The sequence below is a fragment of the Crocodylus siamensis genome, chromosome 3 (genome assembly GCF_052110815.1).
Source record: "Crocodylus siamensis isolate JL-2025a chromosome 3, ASM5211081v1, whole genome shotgun sequence".
Taxonomy (NCBI): Eukaryota; Metazoa; Chordata; order Crocodylia; family Crocodylidae; genus Crocodylus; species Crocodylus siamensis.
Window position 1 is genome coordinate 212,129,405 of NC_143397.1, and position 14,129 is coordinate 212,143,533.

At 44.9% G+C, this 14,129-nt stretch overlaps 1 protein-coding gene across 1 annotated transcript in view; it reads right to left on the reverse strand.

The window, feature by feature from the left end:
* Positions 1 to 14,129, reverse strand: part of CNGB3 (cyclic nucleotide gated channel subunit beta 3) — a 114,829-nt gene that overhangs the window by 52,511 nt on the left and 48,189 nt on the right. Inside the window, exons 3-6 of the mRNA XM_090037704.1 lie at positions 11,897 to 12,051; positions 10,420 to 10,620; positions 5,570 to 5,778; positions 317 to 367 (exon numbers count right to left, since the gene is read on the reverse strand). Of these exons, the coding sequence (XP_089893830.1) occupies positions 317 to 367; positions 5,570 to 5,778; positions 10,420 to 10,620; positions 11,897 to 12,051 (616 nt within the window). The remainder of the gene's footprint in view (positions 1 to 316; positions 368 to 5,569; positions 5,779 to 10,419; positions 10,621 to 11,896; positions 12,052 to 14,129) is intronic.

Sequence of the window (14,129 nt, forward strand, 5' to 3'; positions counted from 1 at the left end):
ATTTCTTAATAAACATTAGAATCTGATTTTAGGCTGGGCACCATGCTTCTTTCTTTGTTTAACACATATCTTCTGTGGTTACATTTTTAGTTTCTAATGCATACAAGAAGCTACCTCTCATCATAGAAAATGGGAATGATGCATCTAAAGGTGCAAAGAAACAAAGAAAAATTATTTAGGAAGACAAAAGCATTAGATATAATGAATGAGAAGCTAAAATGCCACACAGTCAGTGACCCCTTAGTAATCCTCAATTGGATGAAACCTTTCACTTAAAGCACTGAAACAAGGGTAAAATAGCAAACAATCTACTCACCCGAAATTTCAAAGATTTTTGGTAGAATTCTTTCATTTCTATCTTGTCTGCCTGAAATGATAATGGAAGGGGGGAAATCTTAGTTAAGAAATGTCGAAAGGAATGTCATCTGCTAATCTACAGCCTAATGTTTGACTCTGCATCCATTCAAGTCAGTGGCAAAACTCCTATTGACTTCAATTCAGGATCAGGCTTTAACTGCACAATCAAACTGCTCACTACAAAACATATGCATGGAGTTATACTGATGACTCTGTACAAGATTAGGCCATTAAAACCTAAATAAATGTGCAATAATTAGCATTTTAATAATCAACATTGCATTCATTAATAATGATTAGCCATTTATTTTCAATTTGCTCTCTATGGGAACTGGTGCTTATACTTTATTAGGAAAAGCTAATCAGAAGTATCTAAAGGAATGTGCCTATTATTATACTTACTATATTTGTATCAGAGATATTTTTAAATAGCTTTAAAAACCTAGGGATTTTTCAATACTAAGGAAACCTATATTCTATTATTTATTAGTAGCACTTCACTAGTTTATCTCAAACATGGGAGGTCAGATTCAAGATAATCAGAATGGTTCCGTTTAACTTTAAAATTCATGAAATCCTGCAAACATTTCATAATGAAATAAGAAAGCAATTTTCCTTGTGTTACAATTTTTAATTTTATTCACAAAACTCAAGTGTAGTAGAATTTAGAAAAAGATGCTAGTAACTGAATGAGTTGGCATGGAAAAATACTTGATTGTACACTACAGTTAGTAAGTGTACTAATTTTGGTTATGTAGCTCTATGTAAGACCTTAAAGTAAGGTTTTAAATCTGGGTGGACAAAATGGCAGATCTGGCCAGCAGCCAGACTCCATTTCCCAGCAGTCCCTGCTTCATGGCTGGGGCCAGTCTCCATGGAGACCCTAGCCACACTTGTGCTGTGATAGCAAGGCTGTGGTTGCCAGGGAGACCACCACCAGCCCTACTAGCAGGGCATGCAGCAGAGCAGGGCAGCAGCCTGCTCCGGTGCCACTGGGATCTTGCGGTGGCGGTGGACCAGGGCAGAGCTGTGATCAGCAGCTTGCATGCTCCAGGCAGGGGCACACAGGCAGCAGATTGCAGCTCTGTTCCAGCTCCTTGCAGCTGTTGACAGCCTGGTTCTGAGCCAGGGCAGAGCCATGAACTGCTGCCTGCATGCCCCTGCCTGCAGTGTGCAGGCGCAGATTGCAACATTGCCACGGCCCCAGACCAAGCTGTCTCCACCACAAGAACCCAGCAACTCTGGAGCAGAGCAGCTGGGGCCAGTCTCCATGGGAATCCCAGCCTTGTGCTATTACAGTGCAGATGTGGTCGGGGTTGCCATGGAAACTGGCCCAGCCAAGTAGGCAGAGGCTGCTGAGAAATGGAGTCCACTGCCAGCCTGTGGAATGGACTTTGCCCTCCCCTGTTTTAAATAGTAGCCAGCAGAATGCAAGTAACTAAATGGTGCATACAAACACTGAACAAAGGCTGGTAGGAAAATCAGTCCTAATTTTAAATGTTCTTGCTGTTGTGCAATGTGGTATTAAACTGATGTTATCTCTGATAGTTTGCATGTTAATCACATTTCATTATTATAACATTAGTTTTAATAAAGTAATCATGGCAGAGAGAAAAAAGCCAACCAAGATCCATGAGACTATATGGTACAAGGCAGTAACATTCTGAGACATATTATGCACACTAGCTCTCAAAACAAGTGGTGTAGCTACATTTGTGCAGCACTGTGCGCTAAGATGCTCTACCTCTCAGCTAATAGATGCTGAAGCGGTGGGTATGCCTCAACACAGCACAACACTCTTTAGACATAAATTGTATCCTTCTGAAGAAGGAGGGGGGAAGGCCTATATTTTCATCTGAAATACATAGCTGGGTCCCACGTCTACTTGCAAGTGATAGGCCAAAATTGAGTTTATAAACATCTGCAGGAAAACCAGAGGTAACAATATCAATAGGTTAAAAAAGTTCTAGAAAGAGCATGACAAATAACCATGTTTCTGAAAGCAGTGGAATTACTATACCAAATTTGCATGTGTTCAATTCATTTTCAGAGATACTGGATCAGAATCACCCCTGCCAGCATGAAAACGCACAAGCTACACAATGTTAGCCAGGAGAGGGAATTTGCGCACACACGACTGCTCTAAGAAAGAGAAAGCAGTGTTTCCATGACAAGTGGCTTTCTTAACAGCATTAAGTTTTGCTAATATCGGTCTCCACAAGAGTTTTGCCATTGCAAGCTTCTCAGAGCTTGCATCTCCCACATTGTTTTGGCCACGCCTAGCACCTGACCTCCTTGGGCTGTGCTAACCGCTTGTGAGTCCATCTGTTGGACAGAAGGTGGTAGCAGCCATGTATCACTGCAAGCCTTCCCTGTCTGCCAGTTTTTCCCACCTTAGGCTCTGTATTCTGCTCACTTAGAGTTGGCAGGGAGCCTGGCCTGCTAGATTCTAGTGGTGTCAAAAAGCAGTCTGGGGTGATGGGATCAGGCAATTTTGCTCAGTTATCCTGAAAATTCTCTCAGGCTGAAATGACATAGGAGGAGGTAACATAGTGCAACTGGAACCACAGCAAACCAAATGGGTAGTTTAAGCATCCAAAAACTAATCTGCATCATTACCTTGCTTTGACCTTAGCCGAACTGAGGTTACATGTCATGTTGCTGCAATGTTCCATCCCTTAAGTGAATTCTTCAGCTTCCCCCAAATAAAAGGCTATAGCCCAGTCTTTCCTAACAGTCTCTGCCCATGCAACTCTAGATGGCCTTTGACTGCTAATGCCAGTGCCCTCTCTGCTGGCCATTAGGTGCTTCCTTTTAATAGCTAGGACGTCTCTATCAGCTTCCTTCTTTTCATCATTTGCTCCGACTTCTGAATTTTTTAGATTTGCTGCCTTTTAAAGTTAGAAAATAGGAGATAAATTATATTGAATTCTCTTACAGAGTCTGGACATGTAAAAATGTATGTCAAGTTAAAAAGCAGTCAAAGCTTTCATTTACCTGCACCCTGTATATTTTGAAGTCTGCCATATAGAAATTAAAGGCAATTCTGTTAAACTAGTAGAAACTACAGCTAGTGAAAAACATTGACATGCCCCTATTACAGGGGTTTTCTACCTTTTTTAACAAGTGTACCACTTCTGCCTCAAAGTTTCAATTCATGTACCCCTTAATATTTATTTCTTGGTTTTAAGTGGTGGGGGGGAGGCGGGAGCAGATCAAGGCCTCTATGGTGAGGGAGCAGTGGGGTTGGGGCTGGGGCAGGGGCAGGGGCAGGCACTGCACAGCCAAGGCAGAATGCAGAGGCGCAAGAGCAGTTTGTCCAGAAGGTATGGAGGAGGCAGTTCCTGCTGCTGCGCATACCTCGGTGGAGGTCCGGGGCACATGTGCCCCCCAGATCTGTGCATGGGGTGGAGGCAGTTGCTTCTGCAGTCTGGACTCTGCACCCTGATGCCTCAAGAGCTGTGTGACGCTATGTGCCTGCTGTACGGGCAGGGGACAGACACATACACACAAAGACACAAAGATACACACAGAGGCACAAACACACATACACGCACACACACACACACACACACACACACACACACACACACAGAGACATGCAGATGCAGACCCAGACACGCACATGCACCCATACACACAGACAGACATACAGAGATGCATGCACATACACACACGCACACACACCCCAGCAGGTAAGCGTGTGTGAGGGGAAGGGGCTGGGCCGGGACAGATCAAGAATGGTGGGGGGTGAGTGTCTCTCTGTGTCTGCTCCCAGGAGCAGGGCCAGGGGGCAAGGGCAGCAGTGCCCCTCTGCAGGCCACACACGTGCCAGCCAGGAGGCCAGATTGGTGGGGGAGGCTCATATGTGGTGGCTGCCACCACCCCGTGCAACCACTTCCTTGCCCTGTACCACTTGTCCATGGCCAGTTGCATATGTGGCTCCACAGGCTGCTGATGGGAGGTGCGCATGAGCAGCCCGTGGAGCTGCACATGCGCCTGGCTGCAGGAAAACAGTGTGAGGTGCAGCAGTGGCAGCAGTGGTGGTGCAGGGTGGTGGCGGCAGCCACTACGTGTGAGTCCTGCTCCCCTCCCCCACGGCTGGGCAGCGTGTGGACAGCCTGCAGAGGGACACTGCTCTCCTTGCCCCCCCTGGCCCTGCTCCTAGGAGTGAGTACAGACAGTGAGTTGAGGTGGAGGCAGGGAGGTGCCATAGTGTGCCGTGTGGGGCCAGTGGTGTCTGTGTGCCCCTCCCCCAGGTAAGTAGCAAGGTATGGGAGGAGATGCCCTCACTATGCCTTGGGGCGCGCTCCTTCCTTACTAGCCCACGCGTACCCCCTATGGCCTTTCTAAGTACCTCTGGCAGTATGCGTATCCCTGGTTGACCACCCCTGCCCTATTGTTTCAGTCTGTGTGTGCTAATATTTTTTTCTGGGATTTCATTTAGAAATGGCAAATAATGTTCTGACAATGTCAAAACTTCCCATTCTTTACATTTTCAGATCAAAATGTTTCTGTTCTTCTATTTAGAAACTATTTTCGGTTAGATCTTTTATTTTGTATTATAATTTAGTCAGTCAAAACTGAAATGAAATGTTTAAATCTTATCCAAATGAAACATTTCAAATGACCAGGATATATATTTTCTAATTTTCTTCACAGAGAATTTTGAAATCTTCTTGTCTTTAGTCTCATTTGTATTTGAAATTTTGAAATCTTGTGGGTAATGGAACATCCATCCTCCTAGTAGAAAAGGTTGTGTCATCATCTGCAGCTTCCATTCCATGTGAATGGCCTAGGGAGGGGAGTTGTAAATTGCAAATATATTTCCTTAGCTTCATTGAAATATGATCTAACATCCAAGAAAAGTTGCACTTAGTTGGCCTTTTCCACCTATGCTGGTTGTGTAAGTATTTAAAATCTAATCTTGCCTAAGACATTAGATACTTGCTGTAACACACCGCTGTTACCTTTCCAGTGATTGTTGTGTGTATAATTATAATACTGCTATAGTATGTACAGTATAACATGTATTTCACACCTCTTCCAAGGCTAAAAATCAATGCAGAAGCACATAGATGTATTTATATAGATGTGTCTCACAATGCACATCTATGCGTCCTTATCTATCTGGCCTGTAAGCGAGTTTTCACTACACATTTAAGAATATGATTAAAAATAATTATAAATGAGGCTACCCAGCCTTACTTACTATTATATCTCCACCTTTTACAAATTGCTTTCGGGGCTGGAATATCAGCAAGTCACACAGGTAGCAGATATCACATAGGATATCTATGATAATCCAGTAAAATAGGTTGCTTGATGTTTGAACTGGGAACATACAGCGCAGTGGAATGAACCAACAGTTCCAGTTATAGGCTATAGTAACAAGCAGGAGCCACACTACATAGTAGTGATCTGAAAGAGAAAACAGAAGCTACTGACTTAATGAGCATCTATAGGCCTTTTCTCCCTTTGCTTGTGAATAGAGGGTACCTCTCTCTAGGGAAAGCAGTAAAACAATGAAATTTGCACAATACTGAGGTGGGGAGGAATAAGTACTGGGTTGAGACATAAGAAATCCTAAATTCTAAACATGACTAAGCTATTCCTTTTGACTTTAGGTGAGTCATTTAATTTCTCCTTCAATTTCACCATCAGTAAAATAGGGATACTAGTTTTTATTCGCTTTGTTCATGGAGTGATGTGACAATGAATTTATTATGTCAATACAGTACTTTGAACATGTAATTTAGAGTTTTCTGTTACCCCTCACATGAGGTATCTATCAAAAGAACTTGTGGTAAATGACTATGAAAAAAGATGTAAATAGTAGTTTTTGAATCATGTGAGAGTAATCATTCCTATTTTCTCCTTCCTGTTTCCCAAGTTTCAGGTAGCATGCTACTTGCCTACTGTAACAAGGACCAGGCCCCAGGGGCAGCCCTGATGCCCCCTGGTGGCCAGGCAGCTCTTGCCCTGCTCCAACTCCTAAGTTATCCTCCCTCCTTCCTTTCCTGCCATGCCTTTGATGGAATAATTGGAACGTGAAAAGGGAAGCTGCCCCACGGTCCCCAAATGAGCCTTTATCTATATTCCACCAGCAAGTCCTTTCCACACCCACTGCACACTATCCTGTCCTTAACATCAAATTGGCCCTCCTGGCTCATCCATGCTCCCCAGGGCACCTGCTACCTTAACCTATTCATGGCCTCTGACCTCCCCTATAGTCACACCCATGCTTCTTAGGTGTTACCAATTAATTATTTCAGTAAGCACTCGGCCCTAGTCCCATATCAGGTCTCCTCCAGCCTCTATACCCTCACTGGGGCCTCAGCCTTCCTGGCCTCCATCCCTTTTCTGTAGTCCAGGCCCATTGTGCTGGACCTGGCTTCTGGTCTCCCACCCTGGTTCTCACCCTCTTGGGTTCTAGTTTCTGTCCCTCTTGGTCAGAAGCTCATCTCTGCCCCTCTTGGACTGTGAGCCCTTGGTGCTAGTCTCTGCCTCTCCCTGGCTTAGTCTTCTTGGCCTCAGGTCATCTCTCTCTCTCTCTCTTTCTCTCTCTCAGTTTTGGCCCTCTCAGCCACTACCTGTCTGTGCCTTGTGCTCAGCCCCTGGCAGGGATTGAAACAGCCAGAAGTCTCTTGGGCTGTGCTGGGATCTCTTCCACCCCTGATTGTGCCAAACTAAATTGCTGGTTTGAATTGTAATGAAAGAATAAGCTCTCTGGTTAGAACATGATTCCACACCCCCGCAAATTGGGCATGGACATAAATCCCAGATCACTGGGTATAACTAAACCTTGCCTTGATACAGGGTCATATTCCCCTTTAGGCCATCAGTGCCTTACTAGCAGTTCTCAGTGGAGTGTATGGTGTACACCGCCATACACTCCTCTTTAGCCTTCCTGCTAAGGAGCTTTTTCTTTTGCAGGGCCATACTGGCTGCCCTGGCTCAGGCTCTGTAATTATATACTCCCTAAGCCCTGGCCTTTCCAGTCAGGTGACTTTGCAGCCACACAGAAGTTTTCTTTCTGGGCCTAATGACCAGCCTGCTTTCCCTTACTGATGCTTAACTGCTGTTTGCAGCTCTGGACTCCTGAGTAGCCTAAAGGTCTGCTCCCTGCCTCTTGCTACTGACAGCTGGATATAAGTTTTCCTAGAAGATAGTTGGCCGGTGCAAGTAGACAGCTATTTGATCTGGCTTCAGATCCGGCCGCTTCAGATGCCAGCGATTTGATCCAGAGCTCCAGATCCATTTCTCACTTCGATCCGCCTGAGGTGGCTCTGAAGCTTCGGAGCCACCTCAGAGATCTGGGCATAGGGTATAATGGGGAAATCAATGAAATATTTATAACTTTAACAAGTTAATGAGCAAGAATTAACACCTACAAAACCACAGACTAAGGAGAGGAAATAATCAATACAGATAATCAACTGCCCCAGGACAGAGACAGTCAGTTGCACAAGCACCCACATCACAAGTTCTGCCTGTCAGCAGCTAGAGGTGGATCTGGAATTCTCCAGGCAGCTGGGGAAGGCTGTGCATGCAAAGGATGTTGTGGTCATGGGTGATATGAATTACCCTGACATCAACTGGGAGGAGCAGTTGGCCAGGTCTAGCCACTCACGAAGGTTCCTGACCTGCGTACAGGACCTACACCTCATGCAGGAGGTACTTATCCCCACTAGAGAAAGCAGAACTCTTCAGCAAGTTCTTTGCCTCCATGTTCCTGTCCACTGACAATGGGGTTCTCTTGGGTGATAGTGTAGAGAGGGCCGGGAAGGATGCGAGTCCCCCAACTGTTAGTTCAGACCTAGTTAAGGACTACCTGGAGGGCTTAGATGTGTTGAAGTCAACGGGCCAGGATGACCTTCATCCACAGGTGCTGAGGGAATTGGCTGGTGTAATTGCGGAGCCATTGGCATGGCTGTTTGAGGACTCCTGGTGCTCAGACCAAGTCCCTGAGGACTGGAAAAGGTCCAATGTGGTCCCTATTTTCAAGGAGGAGCGAAAGGAAGAGCCTGGCGACTACATGCCAGTCAGCCTCACTTCTATCCTGGGGAAGGTCTTTGAAAAATTTATCATGGGCCACATTTGTGAGAGCCCTGCAGGGGAAGTGATGTTGAGGGGTAACCAGCATGGGTTCGTGCCAGGCCGATCCTGCCTGACTAACCTGGTCTCTTTCTGTGACAAGGTAACAAAGAGCTTAGATGGGAAGGAGGAAGTTGATGTCATCTTCTTGGACTTCCAGAAGGCCTTCAACACAGTGTCCCACCCAATTCTGGTGGGCAAGCTGAGCGACTGCGGCATTGATGAATGCACGGTCACATGAATGGCAAACTGGCTCCAGGGGTGAACCCAGAGGGTGGTGGTGGATGGGTCAATGTCGACCTGGGAGGGTGTAGGCAGTGGAGTCCCCCAGGGCTTGGTCCTTGGGCCAGTGCTGTTCAATATCTTCATTAGCGACCTGGACGAGGGTGTGGAGAGCACCCTGTTCAAGTTTGCTGATGACACCAAGCTGTGGGGTAAAGTGAACACACTGGCAGGCAGGGACTGCATCCAGGCAGAGCTGGATAGGTTAGGAAAGTGGGCAGATCTGAACAGGATGCGGTTCAACAAAGACAAGTGCAGGGTGCTGCACCTGGGGAGAGGGAACCAGCATTATGGTTATAGGTTAGGGGCTGATCCTCTTGGCAGCACACAGGCAGAGAGGGATCTTGGAGTCAGGATTGACTCCAGGATGAATATGAGTCGCCAATGTGATGAAGCAATAGGCAAAGCCAACTGCACCCTGTCATGCATCAACAGGGGCATCACTAACAGGTCCAGAGAGGTCTTGCTCCCCATCTATGTGGCGCTGGTCAGGCCGCAGCTGGAGTACTGTATCCAGTTCTGGGTGCCGTACTTCAAGAGGGATGTGGACATCATTGAGAGGGTCCAAAGGAGGGCTACTCGTATGGTTGAGGACCTCCGTGGCAAGCCCTATGAGGAAAGGCTGAGGGACCTAAATCTCTTCAGTCTCTGCAAGAGGAGACTGAGGGGGGATCTTGTGGCTGCCTACAACCTTATCAGGGGTCACCAGCAGGGACTCGGGGAAAGTCTGTTCACCAGGGCCCCCCTTGGACTCACCAGGAACAATGGCCACAAGCTGAGGGAGGATAGGTTTAGGTTAGATATTAGGAAGAACTACTTCACGGTAAGGGTGGCCAGAGCCTGGACTAGGCTTCCCAGAGAGGTGGTGCTCTCACCTTCCCTGGAGATCTTCAAAAGGAGACTGGATAGACACCTGGCTGGGGTCTTATGACCCCTCCCATCCCCAGTGCTCCTTCCTGCCCACGGCAGGGGGTAAGACTAGATGATCTGTCTAGGTCTCTTCCAACTCGTTGGTTCTATGATTCTATGATTCCATAATCTCCTGGGGTGCTTGTACACATGATGGTTGTCACAATATACATGTGACAAAAATGTAATTTGTGTGGCTTAATTGTACCACACATTACACATTCTCCAATTTTGGGGGTTTAAAATGACTGCATCATTGCAAACTAAACTACATCTGGATATAATTCAGTTTGCAATGTTGCAAATTGCAATGATGTAGCTGTCAGCTTGTCCCTTAGCAGCAGGACAGGAAGGCAGGGTCTGCAGACAGAAAAGGACCGGGCCCCTTGCTGCTTTTGCCTTCAGCAGACACCTCCATTTTACCCCAACAATGGAGGGGTAATATAGCCCCAGTGCACAGGCACATTGATTTTATGGCTCATGACTCTTTTTTTACACACACGCATGCATGCACACACATACACATACATACATATTTAAATAGGCTTTATCTCTGTCTTATTGTGTGGGCTTGGATAAGTCATTTTAGGTCTTTGTGTTTCTGTGTCCACTCTCACCTTCAACTACTTAGACTGAAAGTTCAGGGCCAGAATGGTCTCCCCCTATAGCTTTGTACAGTACAGCTCTCAGCTCAGTTGGGTGCTACAGAAGAAAGAAATGTGTAACTTGATTATATCTTTAGCATTTTCCTTTGAACAACTGCATTTGATTTACCTGTGTAAGCATCTATGCTCTCTGGAAGCCTTATTATCTTCAGATATTTTTTCAGTGCAGGTCTCTTGAATTTATAGCACCACAAGTCACAGTAATGATCCTCCTCCAGCTTGGCTTCTTCTTCTTCTCTTTCTTCCTTTTTTTCTTCTTTTGGTGGTGGTGGTGGTGGGGGAAGTGGCTGTGGCTTCTTTTTAGCTGGAGCTAAGTATGTATGTCACAAAGTAATATTTTAATAAGGGCATATATACTCCTCCTTGTTTTGATAGATCAAGAGCCCTAACATATTAGAAACCTTATTAAATACACTTCTCAGTGATTATAGCACTTTGTAATAGTACAGCATACATTAGAAGCGAGATTGGAGGATAAAAATCAGGAATGACATAAGCAGGAACATCTGGTAATACCAATGGGACATTTGGTGTTAGGTGTCACAGAGTGAAATGTGATACCTCACTAGATTTCCCTGCAGAGTACACATAAGCAATTTCGGTGCAGAGCTGAGACAAGCTAAGACAGCCTGTACTAATGGGCTCCACTTTGGAATTTAGCCTTGCATGACTGCTGCACACAAAAGGGATGCAAGTCTCTGAGGCTGGTTCAGCCTCTCTATCACGAAGCGGTTACATTCTCAATGATTTCAGTGGAGCTAGTGAGATACTTAATCTGTGTAATAAATGGGATCCTTTAAGAGTTAAAAATAAATGATTGTTAAGTACCAGATGGGGGGAAATCAGTTAATTGGCAAAGAAGTAATTAAAAAAACCCCTAAGACCATAATTTCTTTATTAGTTGGAACAGCTTATAATACTTTAGGTACTCATGCATATATTCAGCCTCCCTGCTATAATGATAGATAGATATTTTCTGCAAAGAGTGGAGAATATAAAAATGATCCACTCTTCCTTCTCTTGTGCAAAGCAGGGGGAGTGGGAAGGGGGAAATGAGCTTTTCTCTGAAGATGAGCAATATGATCATAATGTTTAATTAATTTCAGGTGGGATCCATTACCTTGCTCTGCCTTATTGAATTTTAAGCTATATATCTGGCATCTTTAATAAGGCTGGGTGATTACTATCCTGCCTCAAACTTTGTTTTTGCAAAAAAAAATCTCATCTTAGTGTTATTGATACACTCCTGAATAGAATATGTATACTTCACAATAAGGATCATATATGTGCCTCCTGGACTGCTATGTTAACATGTGCTTGAGGGTCTAGAACGTAATTTGAAATGATTCTAGACAATTTGAGATTTACGTCCATTGACTTTATTTAAACCTGTGGATCATTACAGTATGGATAATGCCATATTCTTGACTGCTGTCAACATTACTGCATTGCCTAGAGTAGATAAGCATTGTCTTATACCAGCTGAGGATTGGCTGTTTTCTTTCAGCATTTAAACTCTCACAAAATGATTTTCCTCTTAAAGCCACCAAATTAATAGCTACCTATTGAGAACTGAAGTGACTTACATGCTGTTGGGCTAGCCTCAGGAGAGGACAATAATGCATCAGTCAGCTTTTCTTTATAGGCTTCTGTCCTTGCCCGCATTCTTCTGACAATGTCGTGCAGCTGGGCTTCAGCATATTCATTTGTTACCCAGGCTTGATGTATTTTAGTCTCTGTGCTAATTAGGACAAAAGAAGAGCAGCATTGGAAAGCAATGAAAGAAAACATCAGTGTCACTACTATGATCCAAGAAGAATTCAAATGCAAGGGCCAGATGCAGTTCATTGTAATGTCTATTTATGCCACTAAGGCTGTTCTAAATGCACAGCCAAGTAGTCTGCAAGTCTGCAGTTGTTCTCAGCCAGTATAAAGCTATTCTAGTTGGCGATGTTCAAGCCTCCACAATAAGGGTTAGGAAGAGGTATTTAAAAACTGAGCGTGTGGGGTTAGAATCAGGGGTGGATCCAGGATTTGGCAAAGGGGGGGGGCACAGGAGCAGCTAGTGGAGGTGCAGGGGTGACTGCACCTCTGCTCCCAGCCTTCTACCCCAAGACCCACCAGTGCAAACAGGAGTCTGTGGAGACTTTTTAAAGTTCCCAAAGCAGGTAAGAATCCCCATTTTTCACTCCATGCACAGAGGCATGTGTCCTCCCCTCCTTTACATCTTCTCCTCCTCCAGTTGCTACTGCTTTCCCCACTGTCCCAGGAGTGGGAAAAGCTTCAGAGCTCCTCCCTCCCACTCCAGCCAGGCTGCGTGGAAGCTGGGCTTTGCTGGGAACAGCAGCAGCAGTAATGGGGGAGGAGGGGCGGTCCACCCATGCTGCTGGAGCAAGTGTGGGAAGGCAGCTACCACTGTCACTGTCCTAGGTGAGTCCAGCCCCCATGTACCCTGGCTGGAGCAGGCAGAAGCAGCTCTGAAGATTCCTTTGCCCCCAAAATAGTAAGGAAAGCAGCCTTGGCAGGTGAGGGACAGAAGAAGGGGAGGGGATGTGCCTCTGACATGGAGAGAAAAGGGGGAGTCTCCCCCACTCTGAGGACTTTTTTAAAGTCCCTAGAAGTTCCAGCATAATCCAGTCTGAAAGGAGGGTGCAGCCACACCACTGTGCCCCCTCCAGATCTGCCCCTGGTTAGAATGTGCCATGTTCCTGCCAGCTTTGTAGGTGTAATAGCCAGTGGAGAGCTATTACAGCCGGTGCTTTTTAGAGGAGGATTTAAGCCTGCTCTAATATGCTCCAGCCCTTTACTGAGGATTGAACACTTTTGTGATATCTTAACTATAAAAAGGTGATCTCTAGCCTTGTGCTAGATAATGAGCAGGAGGTAAAATCCTAGTAAAGATAAGACAGTTTGTCATTTTCATGATAATAATCAGGTTGAGGTAAAGACTTGGGAGGGAGCCTAAGGTTTGTCTCAAACTGCTAACTGGAGCGAAAACTACAGCCTGATTCATCTTCCCTAGGATTTTCCTTAGTTTTTGTTGTTAACTATTAACTACTGGACAGTAATAAAAATGTTTTCCTAGTGAAGACAAAAATCAGAGTTTGCTGTATTTGTGTCCATTATAGTGCAAAGCCTTGAGAACAGTGGGAAGACAAAGCTGAGCATTCTCAAACTCCTCAAAAATCTGTGAAACTGATGTAATAACTAATCCCATTTTCAAATACACTGGGCACTCAAATCTCCCATTGAAATCCCTGGCTTGAAAGGAGCTGTGATTGCTTGGTATCTTTGCAAGTCAGGTCAAAAGAAGATCCAGTCTCTGGGTTGGACCTTATTTGATCTTGAACAGCCTGGCAACCATTTGTAGATCATCTCATTTTAATGTAATTTCAAAATAAAAATGTGTCAGAAACAAAGTAAAAACAAATGATGCTGAAAAATCAAGCAGTCCTTGTTTCTTTATGAAATTTACTTAATATAAAAACACTGACTGAACAGATTAAAACACAGCTAAGGGTATGTTCTAGCTGTATGAAAGCTCCCAGCATGAGCATTTTGGTAGCAGTCCAGTATCCTAAATAAAATAAGAATAATGTAATATAAATTAATTGTCTCCAGAGCAAATAAAATATTAAATTTAAGCATGTTTAGTACATATAAAAATATTTAGCCTTCCGGCTGTGATGGGTGTACCTCAGACTTGGGATTTGGTTTGGATATCTAGCTAAATGTTTTGGGTTGCTTTTTCTAATCTGTTGGATATGCAAAACTGGACACCACAGCTATTTGCAACACTGTATAGTAGGGAGCAGGCCT